The sequence below is a fragment of the Sarcophilus harrisii genome, chromosome 4, assembly GCF_902635505.1.
Source record: "Sarcophilus harrisii chromosome 4, mSarHar1.11, whole genome shotgun sequence".
Classification (NCBI taxonomy): Eukaryota; Metazoa; Chordata; class Mammalia; order Dasyuromorphia; family Dasyuridae; genus Sarcophilus; species Sarcophilus harrisii.
The window spans coordinates 247,630,431-247,657,032 of NC_045429.1; the positions used below are offsets into that span (position 1 = coordinate 247,630,431).

General features: G+C 31.5%; 1 protein-coding gene across 3 annotated transcripts in view; it reads right to left on the minus strand.

Moving 5' to 3' along the window:
- The window catches only part of PHF3 (PHD finger protein 3), a 99,838-nt gene that overhangs the window by 61,901 nt on the left and 11,335 nt on the right, over positions 1-26,602 (minus strand). Inside the window, exons 1-2 of one of the 3 annotated variants that reach the window (XM_031964679.1) lie at positions 16,492-16,555; positions 14,113-14,170 (exon numbers count right to left, since the gene is read on the minus strand). The exons of 1 other annotated variant lie outside the window; for it this stretch is intronic. Coding sequence is in view for 1 of the 2 variants with exons in the window: in XM_031964678.1 (XP_031820538.1) it covers positions 16,492-16,735 (244 nt within the window). In the remaining variant the exon portion in view is untranslated. Of the gene's footprint in view, positions 1-14,112; positions 14,171-16,491; positions 16,761-26,602 lie in introns of those variants that run through there. One more of the 3 variants, XM_031964678.1, reaches the window with a different exon arrangement.

Genomic DNA, 26,602 nt, shown 5'->3' on the forward strand with positions numbered 1-26,602 from the left:
CTCTCTCTCTATTGTCCCCACTTTCTCATTTATCTTCACTCTTTCCTTTACTGGTTACATCCCTATGGCCTACATACTCACATCTCCCTCTCTGTATCTCTCTTCCCAACTATCTACATCAATGTCTCCATATCATTTCTTTTCATTCTCTTAGTCTGACTTTCCACATCATTCTCATCAAAATTACCAATAATCTTTTTGCAAAGTCTTTAGATTTCTCAATTGTCATGCTCTCCTTGATCTCTCTTCTGTCTTTAATCTGTGTGTTAACTCTCTTCAACTATTATACTCTTTTCTATAGGTTTCCTGTATTTCCCTCCTAATTCTCTAAATTGACTATGCCTTCTCAGCCTCCCAAGTAATACCCAAAAACTATGGGTATCTCCCAAAGTGCTCTTATCTTCTTCCTAAATACAATTTCTATACAGTGAATTCTCAGACCCATTTATACAGTCCTACTCTCTCACTTCACTTCCAGTGTTACATCTGCAAACTGCCTATTACACATCTTCAATTAGATGCTACATACACATCCTGAACACGTTATCTTTCCTCAAACTCCCTCCAAACTTCACTATCCCAAACTTCAAAGTACACAATGTAGGATTTATTTTATTGCAGCAGCATCCTCAAAACTCTGCTGTTTCACATGCTCCATCATATCCAAACATTATTTCTACCTTGCAATATCTTTCACAAAGATTCTTCTCAACACTGCCATAATCATGGCACAAGGTCCCATTACCTCAAGTTTGGACTTGAAAAGTAATTTCTTCCTGGTTGGTGTGCCTACCACAAGTCTCTCTTACACTAATCCTTTCTCTTATAAATTACCAAAATAATCTTCCTAAAGAGCAAAGATCTTCCTAAAGATTTATATCACACTTGTCCCCACTTAATAAATTACAGGGGCTCCTTATTACCTTCACAATCAAATCACAATAAAATTCTGTAGTATTCAGAGACCTTTATACCCTGCCCCTCCCTACTCCTACATACCTTTCTAGTGTTCTAATATTCCCTTCTTCCCCAGACACAAATTCTCTGATTCAGTGGCACTGACCTCCTTGCTGCTCCTATAAGGTACTGCGTCTCCCAATTGTATATTTTCATTAGCTGTATCCCACACTTAGAATTCTCTCCATCCTCATCTCTATCTCCTTCCTATCTTTTGTCCCAAGTAAAAGCCCACATTCAACAAAATGGCTTTCTCCAGCATTCTCCTTTAATGATGATTAATGCTTTCTCTTTGAGATTATTATGTGTATGTATACTTATTGTGTATCTAATTTATATTTTAATATATTTAACATCTACTGGTCATCCTGCTATCTGGGGGAGGGGGTGGGGGGTAAGAGGTGAAAAACTGGAACAAGAGGTTTGGCAATTGTTAATGCTGTAAAGTTACCCATGCATATAACCTGTAAATAAAAGGCTATTAAATTAAAAAAAAAAAAAAAAAAAAAGAAAGAAATAATGAAAGTTATCTAAAGCCATATAAAGATGCTCTAACTCTGTACTGATTGTTGAAATGTAAAGTAAAACAATTTTGAGATTTAAAAAAAAAAAGATTATTATGTGTATTACATGTCTGTACATAGCGGTTTACATATTGTTTCCTATATTTAACTGTAAATTCCTTTTGCCTTTTTTTAATCTTCAGTACTTAGTACTAGACATTATAACTTAGTAAATGCATGCTTACATGACTTTTTGATTTGATAAGGTACATTTTGGAATAGTTTTCTACACAAAAGATTTATTAACATATGCTCACAGATTTGAAACTAGAATGGACCATAAAGACCATCTAATCTAACAACTAAATTTAATTGATGGAGAAACCAAGACAGAGAAAGGTTCAGTTACTTGCTTACAGTCACAAAGGTATTATAAGCCATAAGCCAACTAAAACCGTTTTGAGCTCATGATAGGAAAAAAGCATATGAAAAATTAACCAGTGTGAAACCCCTTACTCCTTTAGTTTGATTACTATAACATAGAATAATAGTTCCTATCTAGACTCAAACCAACTTTTGTCCACTTCATCTTACTACACACACACACACACACACACACAGTCATTAAGCAAAACTCAACTAGATATTTACTAGCAAAAGTGATTAATGAAAACTATAAAATTAGGAAAGGTGGGTTATAATCATTTTTAACCAAAAATGAATTTATAAACATGATAAAGTTTTTTACATGATAAATTTCTACAAAATTTTATCTAGAAAAATTAAAAGCTCTATATTAAATTCCAAACTTAGAAATAATTTGGTTTCCAAGGCATAATAAAAATCATATTTAATAATCCTAGTATTAATGTCAAGAGGCTTCCTTATCAATGGCAAATTCTATTAAATTCTTCTTTGGAACTCTTGTAGGAAGTAATTTCTACTATGTCTTGAGTACATACTGGAACTGATATTTAAAAAATTCACTGGTTTCAACCTCTTAAATGTTATATTTAGTAGCACTCCAGATAAAATACCCATATGAAAATGGTTCCACAACAATGACAACACATTCAGAAATACCTGTACTTATGAAACTGTACTCATTAAATGCTCAATATGATTTTAAAAAAACCCTAATACTAAATTAATAAAAGTCATACCTACAAAAACTTTTATCAATGTATAACTTTTATCAAATCTTCATTAGACTTTCAGTATACATGTCATTTAAGCATAGCTACAAATTTTCAAAAAGGTTAAGAGTCTACACAGGCCAAATCTCAGCTTTAATAATAAATATAGAGATCATGTTGTTAAAGAAATGGGTAATGAACATCTAAAAATTAAGATAGCATTGCTTTACGAAGATCAGGTCAAACCAGCTAAGAACAACTGTTTTCAGTAAATAAATAAAAATTGGAGTGGTGATGGGTACAATTCTTTAGATATATGCAGAAGTGCTTATTGTGTGTGTGTGAGAGAGAGACAGAGAGAGAGAAAGTTTAAAAGAACAAGTTATATTACAATATTCTTGCTTTCATTTTTAATAGTGTTTCATTCTTAATAGTTTAATAGACTACAGATTGCAACATAATAGATAAATATGCTATTTTGAGGAGGGAGAGCACTGCCAATTAAGGAAAAGCTTTACTAAGTAATAATTAGAACTGGAATAAAGCCCTATATTAACAGCTATCATCTATATAGTGCTTTAAAATTTGCAAATTATACATTTTCGTGGTTTGACACAAAGTAAATCTGTAAAATAATCTTAAAAATATTGCGATCTCCACTTTTACCAATAACTTAATAAATGTAAAGTATTACAAGGGATTAAGTAATCAACTTCATAAATTCAGAACAGAAGAGACATAAAATTTGGGCATTTTAGTGGATTATAAACTCAATGAATTCAGTGTGATTACAGCAACCAGAAAGACCAGTTGAATCGTAAAGAGTTTTATTTAGAGGCATACTGTCTAAGACAAAAGAGATTACAATCTTTCTGAGCTCTGCTTTGTTCAGATCATACTTGTTCTGCGTTCATTTATGATTACATTTTAAAAAGATCATATCTAAATTGGAGTATGTTCAGAAAAGGACAAGTTGTTAAAAGAATTCAAGGGGGGAAAAACGACTATCTTTAAGTATGTTGAACTATAAGTATATGGAAGAGCAACTAAGAAATTTTGCATTAACGAGGGATAACAAAATTAGTAGGAAAAATACATTAGAGCTTTATGTTGTAAAGAGCCAGATTTAGGTTTGATAATTAGGGAAGTTTGTACTTTTAAGATAAGAATCTTTCAAAAGTAGAAAAAGCTACCTTCATAGGGAATTCTTCTTCAGGGAAACACAGGCCATAATGAACTGAGTTACTCCCAACTCTGAAATTTTGAGATTTAAAATATAAATTTTATATCTCCCAAGTGCTAAATATTCACCTTGCAGACAGAATGTCCACTTCAAATTGTATCAAGAAGTTTATGGCACTTTTTAAATTTCTCAATAGGATAAAAGCTAGCAAACAAAATAATCTGTATTGCAAATAAATTTGTAAAACTCACAGCCATCTTTACAAAATGTTTTTATATGTCTGATTTGATTCCTCACAACTGCTCTTATTTGTTCTTTTACAGGTGAGGAAATTGGGGCTGAGAGAAGATTAAGAGAACTGCCTAGGATTTCAGCTAGAAAGAGTCTGAGGCAGGAATTAAATTCAAGTACATGTTACTCCAAGATTAGTAACCTATTCAACATATCACCTAGCTGCCAATTATTATTTTATGTGTCTATATATATAAAGAAAGGAACTAGGCCTATAATTTCATTAGTACAGGTGAAGTTCCAAATAAAAAAATCACCCCTCTACAAGTTAGCACCTTCATAGTGAGTTCCCTAAACAAAGCAAAGAAAAATGACTTGCTTCTAGAGTCAGTAATAGTAGAGGCAAGATTTGGATCTGCGTCATTCTAGTTAGTATTGACGACAAGTGTCAGAACAAATTTAATCCCAAAGGACCTACCCAAATTCATAAAAACATCAATTACACTTTGAATAGGATGCAAGTATGCACCTACCTCCACTCATAAAAAATAAAACAAATTCATGGAAAGTTTCTAAGAAATCCTAAATTAGCATAAATCGGAAACAATCATCCCAAAAATTTTAAATGGACTTAAAGATTCCACTAATTATAAAGGTACTAAAAGGCAGCATAAATATTGGACTAAAACAATAGAATCAGGCATCAGATGGAACTCAGGCTCACATCCTAGCTCCTGGCATTTAGCATGTTATATCACCCCAAATTATTTCACTCTCTGAAGGGGTAATCTTACTATGTAAAATGGGGATAATCATAAATTAGAATATCTAATATCTTCACAAGGCAATATTAATATCTAAAGTATCTTCTCGAGATGACAATAAGAAAAGTACTTTATGATTGAATTATCCATTTATAGACAGATATGCTTTTCTGGCAGAATGGCCAACTTGAAAGTTATAGTTTCTGTTTATGTATCTTTACATATATACATACATAACTACCTCTCCCTTTCTCTTCTACCACTACCGTCTAGGTATACCTTTAAAATATGGGTAAAATTTTTGAATTTTTAGGAAACCCTCTAACCAGGTACCAAAAACTTTGTATGGTATCAACTATATATACACAGTATTCTGATTTACAAGTGAGTTTCCTGGAAAACAAACTTATATCAAGAGAATAAAAATTGACCTAACAATTATCTTCCAGAAAAGAAGACTATTTTGCTGCCTTCTGAGCCCTTAGCTACACTACAAAGAATGACAGTGTTTCATTTTATCTATCTGGATCAAACTACTCATGGCAGAGTGCATAAATTCAATAAATAAATTCAGACAATTCCAACGAATAAAAAAATTAAACTTTCCCCAAATTTCCCAAAAGTTAAACTATCCTAATTCTTTTGGCCTCTTGTCTAAAAAGTGAATGCTATGTATTGGTCATCCTGACATCGGGGAGAAACTGGAACAAAAGGTTTTGGCAATTGTCAATGCTGTAAAATTACCCATGCATATAACTTGTAAATAAAAAGCTATTAAAATTTTTAAAAAAAGTGAATGCTACATGTGCAAATCTGTCATTATTTTTAAAACATTAGGATGAAAAGCAAACATATCCCACTAATGCCTCAATCCTTTGAGGAAAAAAAGTAAGACAGATTACAACACTTCAAATTATAACACTATTTAAGAGCAATTTCACATTTTAACAAGTATATGTCTCACTGAAATTAAATTGATTAACTTAGGAATAACAAATGAAGGCATGGAATTTAAGCAGAGAGGAAAAAAGGAAGACACACATTGTCAGTATGTTTTTTTTTTTCCCTGAAACATGAACTCCCCACTAAAACTACTACTCTGAAATTCATTCATGAACTATTTAATCAGAAAAAGGAAACCATTCATAAAAATATTAGTCAAGGTTTACCATGCAATGCAGAACGGATATTAAAATTAAAACAAATTATATTAGGTGTCAAGGAATACCTCCCTAAAAAAGGAAAAAAATCTAGTAAATAAAACACCTCCTTCTAGTACTAAAGCTATCACCAAAATAAATTGTTTTCTGCAGACTGGGTGGGTTAAAAAAGAAAGAAAGAAAGAAAACAATTCCTACAACTTATCAAATTCTTACTAGCCGATGATCTTATTTCCTCCCACCAATTTTGTTCTCCTTAAATTCTAGTCATTATTTGGCTTTAGGTATTTTGTTTTCCCCAACAATTGCCAATCATTATCATAAGGAAGATTAGACTTTATAACTCATTTTAAGTTTTATTTCATAAAAAGGAAACCAGAGCAGCCAGATGGCACAATAGATAGGGCACCAGGCCTGAAGTCAGGAGGAGCCAAGTTCAAATTTGACCTCAGACTTTTAACACTTCCTAGCTATGTGACCCTGGGCAAGTCACTTAACCCCAATCACCTCAGTCAAAAAAAAAAAAGGAAATCAATGTAAATATTTACATTCTCATCCTATTAAAAAAAATATCCCCCTCATCTACTCTTTAAAGACAAGACTAGGCAACTAGATAGAATATCAGACCTAAAGTCAGGAGGACCAGACTTCAAATTCGACACTTAACACTTCCTAGCTGTGCGACCCTAAGTCAAGTCACCCAACCCCAAGTGCTTCAGAAAAAAAAAAAAAAAAAAAGTCAAGACTAAGAGAGTTCAGCTTTTATCCTATATGCAATGAATGAGAAGCAAAAAATTGAAGAAAAAACACTAAAATTTTACTTTAGGAGGATTAATATAGCAATAGTATGAAGAATTGACCCAAAGAAGGAAGACCAGAAAAAAGAACAATGAAAAAGCCATTTGAAAATAAGATATAAAATTATAAGCATTTTTAAAAAATAAAATATAATGCTTTAAATGTACTAAAAGAATATGAAAAAAAAAATATGGGTGGGAGGGGGGAGATAGAAAGGGAAGAGTATTGTATAAAGCTGACCTTCTGAGCCAAGAGAATAGGGAAGTCAAAAGGTAAGTAGTTTGATAGAGAGATAAGGGTATAGGTTCTCCATATATTGAGTTTGACTCACAGATGAATTCTACCTGACGATGTAGAATGTCCAGAAGCTATTTGGCAATGTAAAACAAAGTTGGAGAGTATAAATAAGTAAAAGATAATGGTTTGCATAGTAGTAATAGTCGAAGTGTGGCAGTGAATAATATTTAACAAAGAGAATAAAGATGAGGAACAAGAGGAAGGGATCTTGGAGAAAATTCACTTAAAACGGCTAATAGAACCAGCAAAGATAGAGGGTACAATAAAAGGAGGGGAAATGAAATGAGGTGATCATGAAAGACAAGGAAGGAAAGAATTTTGAGGAGGAAAGGGCCCCCAGAGTCATATGCTAAGATCTAGGATTTAGTAATGAAACCTCCTAAAAGTTTTGTGAATAACAGGGCAGAATAAATGGTAAGGAATAGCAATTAAAAAGAATGAAAGGAGAAAAATAGCTAAAATGAGTAGCAGGTTGCAGGAATGGCATTTTTCACAATATAAAGAAGACAAAAAATCAGGAAAAAAGAAAACATAAAAGAGAAAAATGACAGAGAGAAGAGGACATTTTCCCATCAATTGGGTAAATTAAATTATATTTATATTTCTAAGGACTTTACAAATCATCTTTAAGCTAGCAAACACCATTCAAGGTAATATCTTTAATAGGCAAAAATTCTCAGATGTACCAGCACCAAGAACATAAGGGAGGTCTTGTAATACTGACATCCCTTAATGTCAAAAGTACTTTTAAGTTTCCAAAGTTCTTACTAATATCGTATATGTTGCGAATAATTAAACATGATTCATGACAATAAAATCCAACTGTGGGTGCTACAATAGTCCAAGATGATACATTATTTTAAAAATTTAGCTTAACAACTAGGAATAAAAGGATAGTACGTTTCTAAGAGTATTAAGTTAGGAGTTATCCTGGGAATCTGTAGTTTATTAAATAAAAATTGTGTACCTGCCATTTAGGTAAAGTGTAGACTCCTCCCTCTCACTGAACTTACAATTATGCACAAACATTATGCCATAAATCATATAAAATAATAAAAGGTTAGGATGATGAGTCAAGGAGGAAAGAGATCCTATTGTCATATGCTGAGCAAATGATATGTAAAGGGTCATTAGCCAGAAAAAGGTAGAGGTGTCACCATGACAAATTTTCTAAAAAAGGCAGCATCTTGGCACATAAAGTTACTTTGAGGAATATAAGTGAGATCCTTTCAAATACTGAAATGTGCTTTGCAAAAAAGGCAAAAAAAAAAAAAAAAAAAGTAAAAATGAACAGGAATGGAGGAAAACAGTAAGTAAATATGGAGAAATCTTCTCAATTCAGAGTCATCCCCATTAAACATGAATTTCAACAGCCCACAACTAACAAAGCCCACAAGTAAGTAAGTGGAACCAATGAGAATGAAAATCTAGAGTATTAAAGCATCCTCTGGAAAATGTCCATGTCATTTCAGTCTTTCTCATAGGCTTTATGCTCACATTTCCTTCCCACACCCCCCCACTGTAAGTTGTGAGAAGAATTAAAATAAAGATTAACAAGCAAACTGAAGAAATCAGTGTTAATACCATATTAACAAGATTACAACATATCTTTTCTGTTAAGAATAAACTCCCAAAGTGGAAAGTGGTCTGTGTAAGTCACACAATTTGGCTTAAACATTTTCTGGCAGCTAACTTTGAGGGAAGATGTACCATTTGGAGGTTGACTGGGAAGTGTTGCTCCGTCAAAATAAAATGTATCAAGAGCATATATGTATACACAAGCATACACTCATTTTAACTTAAATATACATATAGATTTATCTAGAGTTTAAAACAAATATGTTTAAAAGAATTGGAATGGAAAAAATTTAATTTTTTTAAAAAATAAAATAAGCAAAATAAACAACCACTTAAATCTAAATATTAAATGTTCTTACAAAAGCTGAAATGTATTTCTATGCATTAATGAATTAGTTACTGTACTTTAAAGTTAAATTAATTAGAATTAATTCTAACCCTCTTAAAAAACTTTAAAATGTATTAACACTATCTCTGTCTTCTTTCACAAAATAACCTGTCAAATACTTTACATAATATTATTGGTAAACTCAGCCACAAATCTGGGTTCTCTGTAACTTACTGTATGATTCAAAACAAATGCCAACTCACTTGGCTAAAGTTTCCTTGAAATGAGACAATACCTTTCAGCTATAAAATTATGAGATGAAAGATTAGAGCAAGAAGGGATTATGGGTCATCTAAACCAATAATTATTTTATAGCTAGCGAACATATATCTGAGTCTCAGTTTCCTAGCCCAATGTTCCAGAAGGAGTAAGTAGTTGGGGCAGAAGTCTTCAATTCTATATCCAATCTTGCACTTTACCATTATGTTGCACTAAATTACCTCTTACAATTCTATGTCCTCCATTACTTCCTTTTCTACTCTGGTTAAACACCCCCAGCTCCCTCATTTCATAAAAATAAAATCACAGCACCTAGTTGAGACAAAATAAGAAAAAATTAAATATATACTTTAACATAATATTGTTCACATTAATGGGCCTTCAATACTTCAGAAGCAGGAAAGCTATTTCAAAATTAATAAAGTTTAATTTTCTATGAAGTCCTTTTAAAGTACTTCAGAATCTCCCCAAAGTCCTATTCTAAAACTTCATTATGTCATGGGCTGTGACTAATATTACGACAAAAACAACACTAGTTGATGTAAACTATCATACTGAAAAGGCTTTAAGAATTGCCCTAGTTGCTTTCCCAAAATAAGCCTATTATCAATAGGCAAGTCATTTCAAGATTCAATCCTTGGGAGAGAAGGGAAACTTTGAAGGAAAAGGAATATAAAAAGCCAGCTGACTCAGTTCTCCAAGTCTCTGATCAGAAATTAGATTCTAAGCATAGCTGTGTTTCTGATGGAGAACCCTCTATCATGACATACAAGGTGCATTCCTAGATTAAAAATCATTGGACCAGGACTAGACAAATCAATCTGGGAACTGATTCAAAAAAAATCCAAACTAAGCATCTCAGTAGATACATTCAAGATATTGAAATGGATAATTTGCAAGTACTTATTTTGAATTATGGTGCTGATCAAGTATTTTACACTCCTGTAGTCATCAAGATAGTCCCCAGAATCCTTTCCTGGACATCAGAGTTTCCTTTGCCAACACTTCTCTTCATTTATCTACTGCTGTTCATCATCTGGAATCCTGTGGTAAACTTTAGTTCCTCTAATGATCAATTACCAATCAGGAAACTTGATCATGCCTATCTAAACTATGGATTATTTATGACCAATATGATTTAAAAGAAATAAAGCAGGTAGAATCATTTGCGTGTAGAGATTATAATTGTCCAATTTATTAAAAAAGACACTGAGAGAGTTGAGCCAATGGCACTTAAAGAGTTCCTTCTACTAAAGAGACCCTCAAAAAAAAATTAAATCCTTGACTATGATAAACCATGCATCAAAGAAAATATAAAAAGATCCTCAGTGTTGTGTAAGCCCTCTTCTCTTTCTACACCGATAGTGACATATTGTTAGTAAAAGGGGCAACGAAGAATCACATAATTTTAGCCTGTTTATAAACATTAATTTAGGTACAAGTAAGTAAATCTGTGATCCCTGTCATGTGAATATATTCCCTCAAACACTAGAGAAACAAAATTTATATCAACCTGGACATTCTAATCATAAATTATAAATTAACCCAGAAAGTAGCTGCAACTAAATGAAAAGAAGCTCAAGGTTATTACCTGAACAGGCAATCACAACATTGGTTTTTATCATGTATCTTAAAAAACACGCTATTTAATGGGACTTCTATGCTGGTATTCATAAACTTTCCTTAAAGCTTTTTACAAAAATGTCACAGGGAGGACAACTATGGGTTATTATTTTTAACACCTGTTATGGAAATGAGAAAGGAGAGTAATTCCATCAAACTTTCCAAATTAAACCATACACTTCATACTCAGTGACTGCAATGTTTAAAAATGAGGAATGAGGAAGAGTGAAAATGTTTGAAAACATGATTCAGAAGTTAGGTTAAAGACTTTTGATGATAAACACTAAATATCTGACATGAAAAATGTAATATTTAGGTAAGTTACAGATTCTGACCTTAATTATACCTCATAATTAGAGTACAATTCCTCAAGAATAAAGTTGGAAGGCACTGAACACGTGAAAAACTTGAGAAAAAAAACTGAATTCCTTATATTTTAGTTAGTGAAAAATAAAGAATTAGAAAAAAATGGGAATCACTTCCCAAATCAATTATCTATATACAATCAACACTGGCTTGACCTAAGCAAGAATCAAAATTATTATTAAATTAGAAAAGGATATCAAAATGTAGCATGCAATTAAGGTAACTAAAGAAGCCAACGAATCCTAGTTTACATATCATAACCAATAGCCTTCCCAAAGAATGAATATTTTCTTCTTTAAAAGAATCAAGTGCTGAATATGTTGAGCATTAACTAAAAGCACAAAGAACAAGATTATATTTGACAGGAAAAAAATTGTCATTAATATGGAATATGGGATTTAAGTATGTGTCCACTGTATAGTGTGAAATCTACTTGTTCTTAGTTTTATTTAAAAGAATAAGAGACTATAAAAGCAATCCTGTACTGAACAAGTAACAGAAAATCAATAAAAATGACATCACTAATGATTTAATAATTTTATCCAGAAGTTTAACCAATGCAGAAATTGCCAAATCAAAGAGATTTAACAAAAACCCAGAAATTGCCTTAGTCAGTAAATATCTGATTCACCTGTCAAACAAAAAGAGAAGACAAGCAACACCAGGCTGGTGTATAAATTTGCTTGTAAAACCTTACAAGGATGATGAATGACTCGCTATAAATCATAAAGAAGAAGGAAGTAGTCCAGAGCAAAACCAATGTAAAGATAGACAAGTTATCCAAATCAAACAACATTATCTAGAGGATATTCAAGGATGAAAATCAAAGAGCAACAAATGAAAGACAAATGAAAAAATTTACAAAAATTATTGTAACAAACTATTTTCTCTATTGAAGAGAATGGAATCACTTTATTTGTAATTTAAATGGATGCCTGGCACATAGTAAGTACTCAATAAATATTCTGATATCATAAACCTAGAAAGCTTAGAAAGATAGCAATACAGAACAGAGATAGGGAAAAATGTTCATATTTGACCACAGAAGTATAGAGACATGTGCCCAGAAAAGATGGTGATGCAGTCACATAATGAGAAGGCTCACCTATGGACATCCTACATATTATTCCACTGGTTACTTCATTATCATGACAAGTATAAAGGAAGTCTCCACAGCATGAGTGGAAAGCCTTGAAGGATTTATAGGAAGACAGACAAGAGGAGTACAAAAATAAGTTGCAAAAGGATCATGATCAGCAACTAAGGATACCCATAATAATATAATCAGATCTCAAAAGTGTTATATAGTAAATAATTCTGGAACCCGTTTTAATTTTTTTTTAAATTAAGCTGATACAACAAAATTTTTAATTAAGCATAAATTTCAAAGCTATTTCAAAATTAATAAAGTTTAATTTTCTATGAAGTCATTTTAAAGTACTTCAGAATCTCCCCAAAGTCCTATTCTAAAACTTCATTATGTCATGGGCTGTGACTAATATTACGACAAAAACAACACTAGTTGATGTAAACTATCATACTGAAAAGGCTTTAAGAATTGCCCTAGTTGCTTTCCCAAAATAAGCCTATTATCAATAGGCAAGTCATTTCAAGATTCAATCCTTGGGAAAGAAGGGAAACTTTGAAGGAAAAGGAAGTTTTAAGCATAAACCATTTAACTCCATTAAATGGTTACACAAAAACATAAAAGTTGAAGTTATGATAGTGAGGCCCTTTGTCCTACAGGAATGGAGTTACTATGGCAGTATCTTAAGCAACTAAAATCCTTGCTATTAAAGTTTAATTTAGATCTTTTCGAAATGTTGAATAATATAATCTAAAAAAATATAAAGGAAATCCTTGCTCCCCATACTTCATCCCTTTTTACTAAAGGAGAAAATAACATTTCTTCCCAAGATCTTGCATAGCTCTGTTACTTCTCTGTAGGGATTTTTTTTCTTTCATGTAAATCTATCATGGATGATTCCACTTAACATATTGAAAAATCTTTCCCTAATTTATCTATCTCCATTCCTCTCTCTCAAAGCATGAAAATATCCATGTTTCTATGTCTTTGATGATCTATTATGCCTTTCTTTTATACAAATATTTTTGGTTAAATGCTACACTTTCCTTATAACAACTCTGTATTTCTAATATTCTTAGGAGTCAAGTGTAAACCTGATTCTTCTAAAATGGCGGTGGTTCCATGTTTCACAGACTGGGGTAACTAAAAGCACCACCCATTTTTCCAGGGCAAGAAATTGATCTTACTTGTCTTTGTGTATAGTAGACAATACAATAGCTGATGAATAAGTCTGCCAAAAATACACTAAGCAAACACTAAAATAAATTTTAAAAAATTTAATGATTAAATTAAGGCCAATCAGCAGTAAATACTCAAGAAACAAAAATCCAAACTTTCATTTATGCTATTCTATTATTAAATGTGACCTTAAGTATATTATTAAAAAACTTTACAAACTGCAGAAAAACTTCACACATAAAGGAACAAACACTATTATTTACAAGGCATAACTTTTAAAAATTATATGGAGTGGCATTATGCCAAAAGTATTTTTCAACTACATTACTGCTTTTACAAAAAGGATAGTAAGAAAACATTTTATGTATGTATATGTATATGTATATGTATATATAAATATATAATAAATTTAACCCAAGCTGAATAAAATTTGGACTAATATAAGGAAAAACAAAGTTAAACCATGGCAGATTTTTTAAAAGAATTTAAAAGTAGCCAGCAAGAGTTACAACTCACTACCAGTAGAAAATTAATTAGGATTACACATTCTATCAGATATTTTCACAAATGTTGAGTACAGTAGATCTCATCTGCGGTGAATAAATAAAGCAATATACAACCCATGATAATGAAAATATAGTACCTGATTTTTTGCGTTTTCCCCTCTATGCTTTACAATTACAATCTTGTAATCTCTACAACTGAAAAATAAATTATTATGAGTTGTTCAAGCATTTCAGCAAAATCAGTGACGTCTGGAACTTAACAACAACAGCAAACTTCCCTAGTTCAGCACAACTGAGAAGCATAATCACCTCTAAAGCATATTCCTCTAAAAGTAAATAGCTATATTATTGATCTTATCTTCTAGTACTCCAAATAAAAATGAAGTTGTAGAGTCAGAAAGAGAAAATACTTTTAAAAGTCACATCCTTTTTTCATCGCAACACAGAAATCTAAGTAGTTTGTGAGCCACTTAAAGCTTTAAAACATTTGTCAAAGATTTTTCATTAACAAGGAATACTTATCAAATTTCCCAACTATCACTTGAAAACATAAATAACCAAAAATCTCAAAAGACTCTAGAAGAAGGTCACCTAGTTTAAGAACCTTCTCCTCCTCTTCCTCCTCCCCATATTCATAATTATACAAAGCAATATAGACATTAAATAAATTTTAAATTTAGTTACATATTTCAAAAATTGATCTATATAGAAATGTTAAAATACAAACTGTTCAAAGAGCTACAAAAAGTAAATACCCTAAAACAACTTTAATGTTAAAAAATTCTGAAAATAATACAACTTGATTCACTAAAACCAAAATGTAAAATTTGAAAAAATAACTTCAAGCATCATAAATTGTGAATAGTAGGATGACTATTTTTTGAATGGGGAAGGAGGAAGTAATTACAAATTAAATGAACACCAGGCCTAAAATTTTTATTGATTATGATAATAAAGTTTTTAACAACTTAATTTTTTTTAATCCCAAGTCACAAACTTTTTATCAAAATATATCATCAAAGGGGAAAAAAGTACAAAACAATGAAAGGTTTGGAATTTCATAAGTGAAGATAAATGGATGCATCAGGTGCAACTGTGAGTACAATTAAATTAGTTGACAAAGGAAAAATTTTTTAACTGCAATAAATATATAATAAGTACAAAACACAAATCAGAAATACTGCATTAACATTAAGTACCAAAATAAAAATCTTGAAAACAAAAGAGTTTAAAAACTGGAAAAACTCCAAGACATTTAGAAAACAATGAAAATATTTTACCATAAAATTAAGTGACATCAAGGAAATGTTTGTTATTTAGAGCTATAAAAACTGCAAATAGTGCAAGACCCTTAAATTACTAGGCTGTCAAACAGAAAGAACTTCATACTCTAGTAGAATTGATATAAACAATCAAATGTGAAACAAATTCAATGTACAAAGGTGGAACTGGGTCACCTAAATCTAAGTTACGACATATAATTTTACAGAAGAAAATTAACTAGACAGAAAATTTTTCACATTGAAAAATATTCAATTGAAAAGTCCTGCAAAAAAAAGAAATCAGTCATTGAAAAACAGTCCAACACACATATTTGAGAAATTACTATAATGGAAAGGATAAAAGGAAAAAATATGACAGAACTTTTCAAAGCTAATAAGACTTTTTGCCTTTACTTTGATTAAGCTAAATGATATATATGACTACCAGACAATTTGTACTTTGTAGCTTTAAAGTGTTATTCCTTTTATTATTTAAAGAAAGCCTATGGTTTCCCCAACATAAGATACTTTAATATTTTTAAAAGTTTATACAAAAAGAAAAGTAAATGTCCTTCAAGTTACTGCCAGTCCAACTAGCTTGTCATTTCAATTTTTAAATTCTTTTAAAAATATTTTGATAACATATCACACTGCCTTTTCTATTCCAAAAGTATACTTTCTATGTCTAAATTAAAGTACTTTTAATTACAATTCTTCTAATCATACTTCTTTGAAAGAATGTACTAGTAGCCATTCTACCATAGAGTATCAAATAGAAAACCTATCATTTAAAAAACACCTTAACACCACCATTAAGGTATAAGAAAGTATGGCAAAAGTTATTATACTGTGCCCCATAAAATGCTTTCATATTCTGATTTTTCAATGCTACAGATTTTGATTCACTTTTTTCTAGCTGTGAGGAGAGTGTGCCTACACAAAGCACATCAAGGATACAAATTGGGATAAATAATAGAGAGGACTGGAAGTGACATTGAGAGATTCTTTAGTCCTTCCCCTGTGGCTCCAGATAGAACTACAATTTAAAGCATCCCAGAAGAAAATTCAACAACCTTCCAAAGAGAATAGCCAGGAAGGATCTATTTGTTATAAGTTTTTATTCTGATGCCTGAGAATCTCTAAGCTATAAAGGATAGAATCCTAAATTCACTTTCTTCATCATCAAAAAGGATGCTGCTAAAAATTACTTTATTTTAATTGCAGACTTTAAAAAAAAAAGATCATAAGAGTTACCTGTTGAACAAGGCATCTGGAAATTGGGATCATTGCTATCCAAAACAGGCAAACAGAACTGGTTACTCGCAGATCCTAGCATAGGATCCTTATCGCTGAGCATGTTCTTCAGCGAGTCCTCTAAGACATTCTGACTTGTACTAAAATCCTCACAGACTTCATTCTCCAGGTTGGATCCTAGAAATAGGGCATCATCTAAGTGTTCAGTAGGAATTAAATGATTAAATGTATCAACTATATCCATGAAGACTTCTGTGTGTCTTTCAGCCCTATAGAAAGACAAAAAAAATATCATAAGAAATAAAGCTATCGAATGAAAATCACCTAAAACCAAATTATTTTCTTTTTCCTGTTTTGAGTCTAAAAGAACACTTAAGGTATCTTTGAATTGTTTCTTTAAAAAAATTTTTTTTTCCACTGTCGAAAACTATGCATTTGGAAATTCAAAACCAATTTTTATTAAGTAATATTGATTCACCATGCATGTAGAATGGCATATTACTAGTTTATCTGTTGACAGGGTACAATATATTGATATTTTTTAAAAGAAAAAATTGGTCAAATCTCAAAGAATTACATAACTAAATACAATAACCCATATTAAGTCTGTTTTAAATAAATTAAATTTAAACTCTCTTCTACAATAACACCTAAAATATTGCAGAGTAAATTTTAAAGTTAATTATACTCTTAAAAACATTTTATGCCATTGTAAAAATTATACAAGTCTCATTTTATTTGAAAAGCACTCTGAACTTTAAAAATATAATATACAAGGCATTCCAGAAAGTCAAAGCTTAAAAACTACACTAAGACTTTTAGCACACAACATAAAAATCCAATTTCCTCTGCATTTACTTTCAAGAAAAAGAGGCAACCAATATAGCAGCAACATTGTTATTTTTTAAAATTATTTAATGAGTCTGTGTGTGTATATATATACATACACATATCCAGGAATTGGTATAAGTTTCCCTCAATCTCCAATTCTACATCTGTATCAATCAAATAATGTTCAGAATGAAGGCTCTCAAGTACTGAAAGATCAATCACCAAAGATTCACTGATTTCAGTATCCTAACTTCTTATGGGCATAAAAATGAATAGCACGTAGAACATTTTTCAACAGAAAAAGAAACCTTGATTTAGGTTAATAGTTACTTCAGACATATCAAATATCAGATTAAAACAATGTAGAAAATTTTTCAACAAAGAAAAAAGGTAATTTCTCATTAATACCCACTAATCAGAAAATTCTATAAATCAGAAAACCTAATTCACAGACATTCCAATGAACTTTTCTACTACTATAAACACTAAGCCATAATCAGATTAGTCACATTTACTAACCATGTAATCCTAAATCTTCTATAATCACTAATGACAAGTACTGAAAAAAATATGTTGCTATCCACCCTACACAAAAACTTTCTTAAACAATATATCCTATTTTCTCCATAAAAATAAAGTATCTAGAACAATAGAAATGGCTGAGATAAATTTATTAATTTCCTTTCTCAATAACTTATGGCAAACTATTTGTAATTTAATTAACTATGCCAATAAGTTAATTATCAAAATTTGAAGAATTTAACTTTAAAATGTAATTTTTCTCCAATTGCTGAGTTTTACAATAATCCCTATTTATAAGCATTATCAGTGTTAGCATACCTTAATTTATATTTTCTAGCAGAAATAAATCACATAGCAAGTATTCTTCCCTGAAGTGAGTTCTATCTACAGTCTGGGCCTCGGTCTCTTTGTGATAAACTTAAAGAAACAAGTAGTCCCCACCCCAAGCAAAGCAAACAAATATAAAACTAAAAACAAAGAAATTGCAGCTAAATCAAAGAACAGCTCAGGGATTTCACTTTGAGATATACCATGCCTAAAGGCAATAAACATTTATATTTCATGTGATTTTTGACTAACTCACCTTGCAATAAAAATGTATTTAAAAAAAAAACACTGAAAATTAGTTGGAGCTTATGTCTCAAAAACTGTTGAAAACAAAGAAACAAAGAAATTCTATGAAAAATTTAATAAGATTCTCCCAAATTAAGTGAGCACATACTTTAATGTTTAGTGACCTCAATGTGGAGAGATTTATCAAAACAATAAAGTTTATCAAAAATGCTTTGGGAATCAAGAAATAAAGTATCATTTCATTTACATGTGTGCTAGGGACACTGCTTGATGTATATTAGAGACACTAAAGAAATGTACTAGATATTAGAGATACAAAGAAAAAATGAAAAACAAGTCCTACCTTGAAGAAGCTTACATTCTAACTAGGCGGTTATAACATGACTAACAAAAAGCTTCCCAAAAGAAATATCATATAAAGTGAGTCTTAAAGGAAGCCAGTGATTCTAAGTAACTAGAGTTGAGAAGGAATTATATTCTAGGCAGTCTGGACAAAAATACAGATGTATGTAATGCAGTTCAAGAATAACAAGTATCCCAATATGCACAAAAGGACAGTAACATGAAATAAATCTGGATAGTAGGCTAGAATCAAAATGAGAAGGCTTTAAAAGCCAAGCTGATTCATTTTATCCTAGAGAAAACAAATTTAGTAAATTTAGTAACATTCAGAATTCTGCTTTAGGGAGATTACTTCAGTAACTGAGTAAAAGATATACCAAGAAAGGAAAAATGGAAGTCATGAGTATAAATTAAGAGGTTGTATCAATAGTCTAAGCCATAGCTCATGAGTCTAGCATAGATGGCTTTTTGAGTAGAAAAAATATGCAAGGGGCAGCTAGATAGCACAGTAGATAAAGCACCACCCCTAAAATCAGGAAGACCTAATTTCAAATCTGGCCTCAGACTTTAACACTTCCTAGCTATGTGACAGTAGACAGACAAGTCCAGAAAGATGGAAAGATATCAAGAATATGCAAGAGGTAGAATTAAAAAGATCTGTCTACTGATTAGATGGAGCATGGATAAGGATGAGTATGAGTTTGGGAATAAAGATAGTCATTCATCTTATGAAAAATAAATCTGAAAGGATGTGTTGGAAAGAGAGATAATGAGGTTTTAGAAATGTTTTTAAGATGCCTATAGAGCATCCAGATGGAAATAGAGTATTGAAACTAAGGAATTAAGGCTGAATATATAGATCTGATGCAAAGAAATGATAATTGAACTCATGAGATTCCTAATTTTTAAAAAAATAATAATAATCCAAGTCTTTTGTTTGTCATTAAATATTTCCAGACTGATTATTTCACAAGTCTCCTTTACATATGTTACTATCCACACAAATTGGACTACTGTTGTTGGTGGTGTTTATACTACATTCCAATTCCTAACTTTGCATATGCTGTTCTCCTTTCTTCTACCTCCTGAAATTTCCAGCTCCTTTTAAGACTTAGCTCAAAAACGCCACTTCCTAATTTGGGGGCATTCTTTATTTGCCCAGTAGTTGACACTCTCCTTCCTCCTCACTTTATATTTCCTTATGTAACTACCAATGTTCCAAATGTTCCCCAAGTAGAGTGAAATAATGTTAAAAACAGAATCAGAACTTTTTTTTTTTTTTTTTTTTTTTTTTTTTTTTTTTGGTTTGGGCTTTAAAGACAGTCTTTGCATTTTAAGCACTTAATAAAATGTTCAATAAATGCTTTTTGAAATTTTTAGACAAAGGCTGCAAAAAGAAGAGGTCTCCCTCAGGACACAAGTCTTCTGCAGTATGCCAGATTAAGGGACAGAATAATGGAATATTCCACCAAGGGAAAATGAATGGTCAGACAGAGAAGGAAATCAATGTCACAAATGCTCAAGAGGCTCAGGAAAAGATGATCAACAGTACTGAATGCAGGAGAAACCAAGAAAGAGGAGTACTGATAACAGCATAAGAGTTATCAAAATTAGAGATAACTGATAACCCCAGAGAGAACAATTTCAAAGGCTAAAACCAATAACAAATGATAAGAGATAAGAAAACATTGTCTGCACTTATCACACTTCCCAACCTACCTCTTTAAATAGGCTGAATTTAAAAACAAACAAACAAAAAAAAAAAAAAAAACCAAGATATATTTATTCTCACTATTCCTTAGAGGAATTTAAGCAATGTAGAAGATGTTGGCTTTTTTAAGCTAAGATCTTTAACATGTCTCTGTGTGACTAACGCAGTATCCATTCAGTGATGAAGAGTAGGCAAAAAATGGCCTTTTACTTAGTCAAAAAAAAAAAACCAAACTGGGAAGCAAAGGATTCTCAGGGCTTCCATGCAAACAGAAACAACTGCTATTTATATTTATTCAATCAATTAGAGTCAATTAGGGCACAAATAATGATCAATTGGGGCTTAGCAGGTGACCTAACACTGGCCAATGAACAAGATAGTGATTGGATTTAAGGCCAAAGTCTACCAACTGCATCCAAGTCCATCTCCAGTTGTCCTGATCTGTCTTGTCATTGTATTCAGATAACTCTAGAAGAGAAAGCAGGCAAGAGAAAGTGAGGCAGGCAACCTTGCCCAGCCCTCTGCCTCACTAAATCCAAATCACCTGCATGTCACAGCATCACCTCCCTGATATCATAGTCCTTTTAAAAAGGAAGGACAAAGTACAATAAGCAAAGTAAAAGAGTAACAAGCATAGAAGTTGAGACCAAAAATGCAATTAAAATAATGAAACATTAGCATGCCTTAAGAATGATGAAAGGGTTTCAAAAACACCTAGGAAGGCTTGCCTGGAGTGAGAACTGATGCCCAAAATGAGCAGAACCAGGGAAATAATTTATACAGTAAAAACTTTAAAACAATAAATGATTTTGAAAAACTTAAAAACTCTGAGTAATGCAATCATAATTCTTAAGGATTGACTTAATGCTATTCATCTCTAAAAGGTGGTGGACCCAACATGTAGAATGAATTATTTTATATTTATATTTCATTTATGATTATAATTCATGCAGGACTCCATTTTACTTGATTAAACATATTAGTCACGAGGGCTTTGGTTTTTCCTTTTTATTTGAAGGGGGGGCTTTAGGAGTAAACAATGCTTGTTATTTTTTTTTGGGGGGGGGGAAATGCACTTTTTAAAAAAGCAGTTGAAGGGCAAATAAATGTTCAATCAAGTCAGAAACATAATAAGAATCAAAATTAGAAGGAATCTCTGAGGTCATCCAAACAATATTTAAATAAGAATCTATAACATCCCTAAAAAGTAATACTGACAGCCTCTAGTAGGAGAGAGCCCACTATCTTTGAATCATTGCAATAATACTTGTAGATAAAACAAGGGAGTAGAGGAGAAAAAGGATGTGTGGGAAACAATATATTTTCTAGTTTCCATAATGACTATAGTAATCTATTCCCATTAGCTACTTCAGTGGAAAACAACATTTCTGTTCTGTACTGTCTCAAAAACACATTTTATTATTTTGATCTAAATCTCATACAGACTTGATTTCCTAAGTGAAAAAGAAACAATTTTCCTTAAAAATAAAAAATTGGGAAGACCAGCTCAACCTCACCAACTTTAGACAAAAAGAAATCCACGCTGTGGAAGCAACAGTTTTAAAAACAATCAATAATTATTTTCAGGATCTCAAAGAACAGAAGATTCAACAAGAATGAAAAGATCCGAAAATACTTTTCTCCCAAAATGTCAAGCAAGGCAATTTCATCAATTTTAATAAAATATTTATTCTTATCATTTCTGTAACATGTCTGGGCAAAGTATGGAAATATATGTACATAAAGAACATTCTTGATGAAAATATAGTATGATGTTATTCAGAATTGAAAGAGATCCTAAGAGCTCAAATCCCTAATTTTATATATGAGGAAACTGAGATTTGAGAGCTTTAGAAACTAACATATATTAGTAGGAATAATAACTTCAAATAAAATCTCAAACAAGATGTTCTCCATGAGAATATTTAAGTCCTACAAAGAGACTCTATGAAAATGCTACCATAAAGATGCAACAAGCAAGGGAAATGTAAAAGAGTGACATCTAATTTATCTACCAGTGATATGATATCTGAAGTTGAAGCCAAATAGAAGAATTCTTTACTAATGGAATTTCTCCAAGAGCTTTTCAAAGCTACCAGGAATCGTTCAAAAGAGATTGGCTTAAAGGGGAGAAAAAGCATGCATTTTATTTAGATTAAGAAATATAGTTCAACAGGAATTAGATGTATGTAATTTTACACATATATTATTTTGAACAAGGCAGAATCACAATTATCAGTTATTCAAAACAGTTCAGTGAATTTAAATAATCCCACAAAAATCTGCTGCATGGATAAAACAGAAAGAAACAGGGTGAGGAAGGCATATATACATAATATTATCAATAATGATTGCACACTAGAAGTTGAGAAAGACATCAAGTACAAAAGTTGAACCAGTTACATTGCAAGAGTAATGAATAAGGAGATGAATAGATCAACAATATTCACAATTATTTTGGGGGGGAGAGGCACTACAGGGTTGGAGTGTAATTACATACACACAGACTAAAAAGCACAACTTGGAAAAGCGATGAGGAATATTGGGAAAAAACCACTAGATAGATGTAGACTGTATTGAAACTCTAGTCTATGTGACTCATTGACTCAGTTCTTTGAGTAATCAACCAAAGTTACAAATGGCCTTAAGGAAAAATGCTAAGATGACAAAAAGAAAATGGCAAATGCTGGAGAAGTGGGGAAAATAGGTACACTGATGCACTCTTGGCAAAAATGTGAACAAGTCAGCTCATTGTGGAGAGCAATTTGGAACTATCCATCCAATTGTGCCTAGTGTGTGTGAATTATTTTTAAAAGCAATTGAATGCAAAACAATAATAGAACCTTAAAGAACCTTAAGTAGAAGCTCACACAAGATGTTCCCCAAGAAAATGCTAAAGTCCCACAAAGAGACTCTATACCCATGCTAATATAAAGATAACTTTATTCTGATGATCTTTAAAATACTAACAGCAAGGTAATGACATCTAATTTATCTACCAGTGAAAAACCTATTAAAGTTGTGCCTATACTCTTTGACAAGTGATAGCACTGTTAGGCATACCAGGTAAACCATTCCTATACCACAAAGAAATCAAAGTAATAGGAAAAGGATTCAAATCTACAAAAACATTATAGCAACTCTTTTTGTGGGGCAAAAAAAATGGAACACAAGGGTATATACCTATTAAGTGGAGAATGGCTAAACATTAAGAATATATATATATATATATATATATATATATATACAATGGAATACTATTATGCTGTATTATTGTCCTCACAATATTTATAGAGACTGAAACAAACAGAATCAAGATAATATTTGGGACAGTAGGAGCAATATTTGTAAAGATAATCCTATTTGAAAGACTTGGTAACTAACTGATCAACACAACCAACCAACAATTCTAAAGGACTTATGATGAAATGTTATCTATCTCCACATAGAGAATGGACTCAGCATACATTTAAACATGTCTTTTTTCCTTGCCTTTTAAAAAAGAAGTTGGCTAATGTGGAAACTTATTTTGATTAACTATACATATTTGCAATTTTTTTTCTTGCTTTCTCAATGGATAGAGAAGAGAAAGGGGAAAATTTGGATCTAAATATAAAATTGAATTAAAAAAAAACTCTTTCTGAGCTGTTTTCTGCAATTGGGGTTAAGTGACTTGCCCAGGGTCACACAGCTAGAAGTGTTAAGTGACTGAGAACAGATTTGAACTCATATCCTCCTGATTTCAGGGCTGGTGCTTTATCCACCTCACCATCTAGCTTGTCCCTTCATTTCTAAAATATATAGAGAATTGATTCAAATTTATAAATACAGGCCATTCTCTAATTGATAATCTAAGGATATGAACAATTTTCAAAAGAGATTAAAACCATTACTAGTTATATGAAAAAATACCACTACAGGAAAAGATAATGATAAATGTTGGAGAAGATGTGGGAAAACTGGGACACTAATCCATTGTTGGTGGAGTTATAAAATGATCAAACCAATCTGGACAACAAATTGGAACTATACCCAGAGAGCTATAAAACCACGCATACACTTTGATCCAGCAGAGTCGGGTCCATATCCTAAAGAGATCATTAAAGATGGGAAAGAACCCACACATGCAAAAATGTTTCATAGTGACAAAGAACTAGAAATTGAGTGGATGTCCATCAGTTGAGAATGGAATTATAATGAATGTGATGGATTATTATTGTTCCATAAGAAATAATGACAGGCTGATTTCAGAAAGGCCTGGAAAGACTTACAAGAACATTGTACACAGTAAAAACAAGATTATGTGATGTTCAACTGCCATGGATTTGGCTCTTTTAATAATAAGGTAATTCAAGGCAATTCTAACAGACTTGGAATAAAAAGTTGTCATTTGGATCCAGAGAGAACTGAAGAGATTGAAGATGGATCAAAGCATAATATTTTCATCTTTTTTGTTGTGGTGATGGTTAGTTGTTTGTTTTTTCTTTTTCATATTTTTTTCCCTTTTGATCTGATTTTTCTTACACAGCATGATAGGGAATGTTTAGAAAAATACTGGATTGCTTTGTCTTAAGGAAGAGGAAAGTAGATAAATTTGGAACATAAGATTTTGCAAGCTGTTTTTGTATGCATTTGGAAAAATAAAATACTATTAATAAAAATAAACAAACAAAACAAAAAACCTACTTTGAGAGTACAATCTCTACCAGTGAAAGGAGTATCCATGTCCCTACTCCAATAAATGAGCATTTTATTGAAAACAATGAAATATTTTTTAAAAATCCTTTAACAACATATTGTAAAATGTCTATGAATACTGGGCAATTATGACCAGACTTAATTTGATGGAAAAAAACAATGCTAATCTCAACTACCTCAAACTATTACCAAGGTTTTTTTCCTTTTTTTTCATTTATAAATTTGGGGGGGAGGGGGGAATGGAGAGACTAATTATCTTAAAAGAACTCCCAGATTCATACTGTACAATTTTCATTTAGGCATTTTCCAGACTTGACTCAAGGGTAGCAAGGTGAAACAGTAAATAATGATAAAGGACCTAGAGTCAAGAAGACTATCTGTACGACCCTGGAAGCAAGTTAGTTTAACCTTTTTTGTCTCCGTTTTGTCATCAATAAAATGAGCTAAAAAAGGATTATGACCAACTAGTATCTTTGCAAAGAAAACCCCAAATGGGCTCACTAAGAATCAGACATGATTCAAAAATAACCAAACAACAAAAAACTTAATCTTTAATTACACTTTAAACAGAGACTCCCAGCTTATTTCTTGTATTCTCATCCCCTCCTAAACAAGTACCTTTCTGGTAGGTGTTTAAAAAAATGTTTTTTGAAAATAAGCATATAGCATATACTATATTTAACATATTTAACATGTATTGGTATACCTGCCATCTAGGGGAGGAGGTAGGAGGTAGGAGGGGAAAAATTGGAAAAGGTTTTGCAATTGTCAATGCTGAAAAATTACCCATGCATATTATCTTGTAAATAAAAAGCTATAATAAAAAAAAATAAGTATATATAATATTACAATATTTTAAATGAATGACTATACAAAGAAAAGAGCATTGACTTTGGAATCAAATAACCTAGGTTTAAATATTGCTTCTCTGATGCTTCTGTCTATCTATGTGACTAACCTATCACATCCTCTTTGGACTTCAAGTTCCTTAACTGTAAAATGAGGGAATTAATTCGAATTAAGTGACACCAAGAGCTCCCTTTCAGTTCCAAATCTATCATCTATTTTTTATAAAAATCTTTTATTTCATATAATTAAAATAGTTAAGACTTTATACTGATCATTCTTTGCAACCTAATCATACTCCATTTATTCTGACATTAGACAGTTAAAAAGAATGTTGTGACAAAAAAAAAAAGTCATGAGACTGGTTTGTGTAAGGTGCAGAAAAAACTAGTTCTGGCACACAACACTGTATTCAGTTCTCAATTTCTTTTCAGTGTACTAAAAACTAATTTCTCTATAAATGGATTTGCCTATAAATTCCAGAACATTTTAAAAGTCTGCAATATAAATGGCAAAAACAATTTCCTAAAACTGTCTTAGGAGCCCAAATACTACACAAAAACTCAGATCTAAAAAGATGGCAGCTCC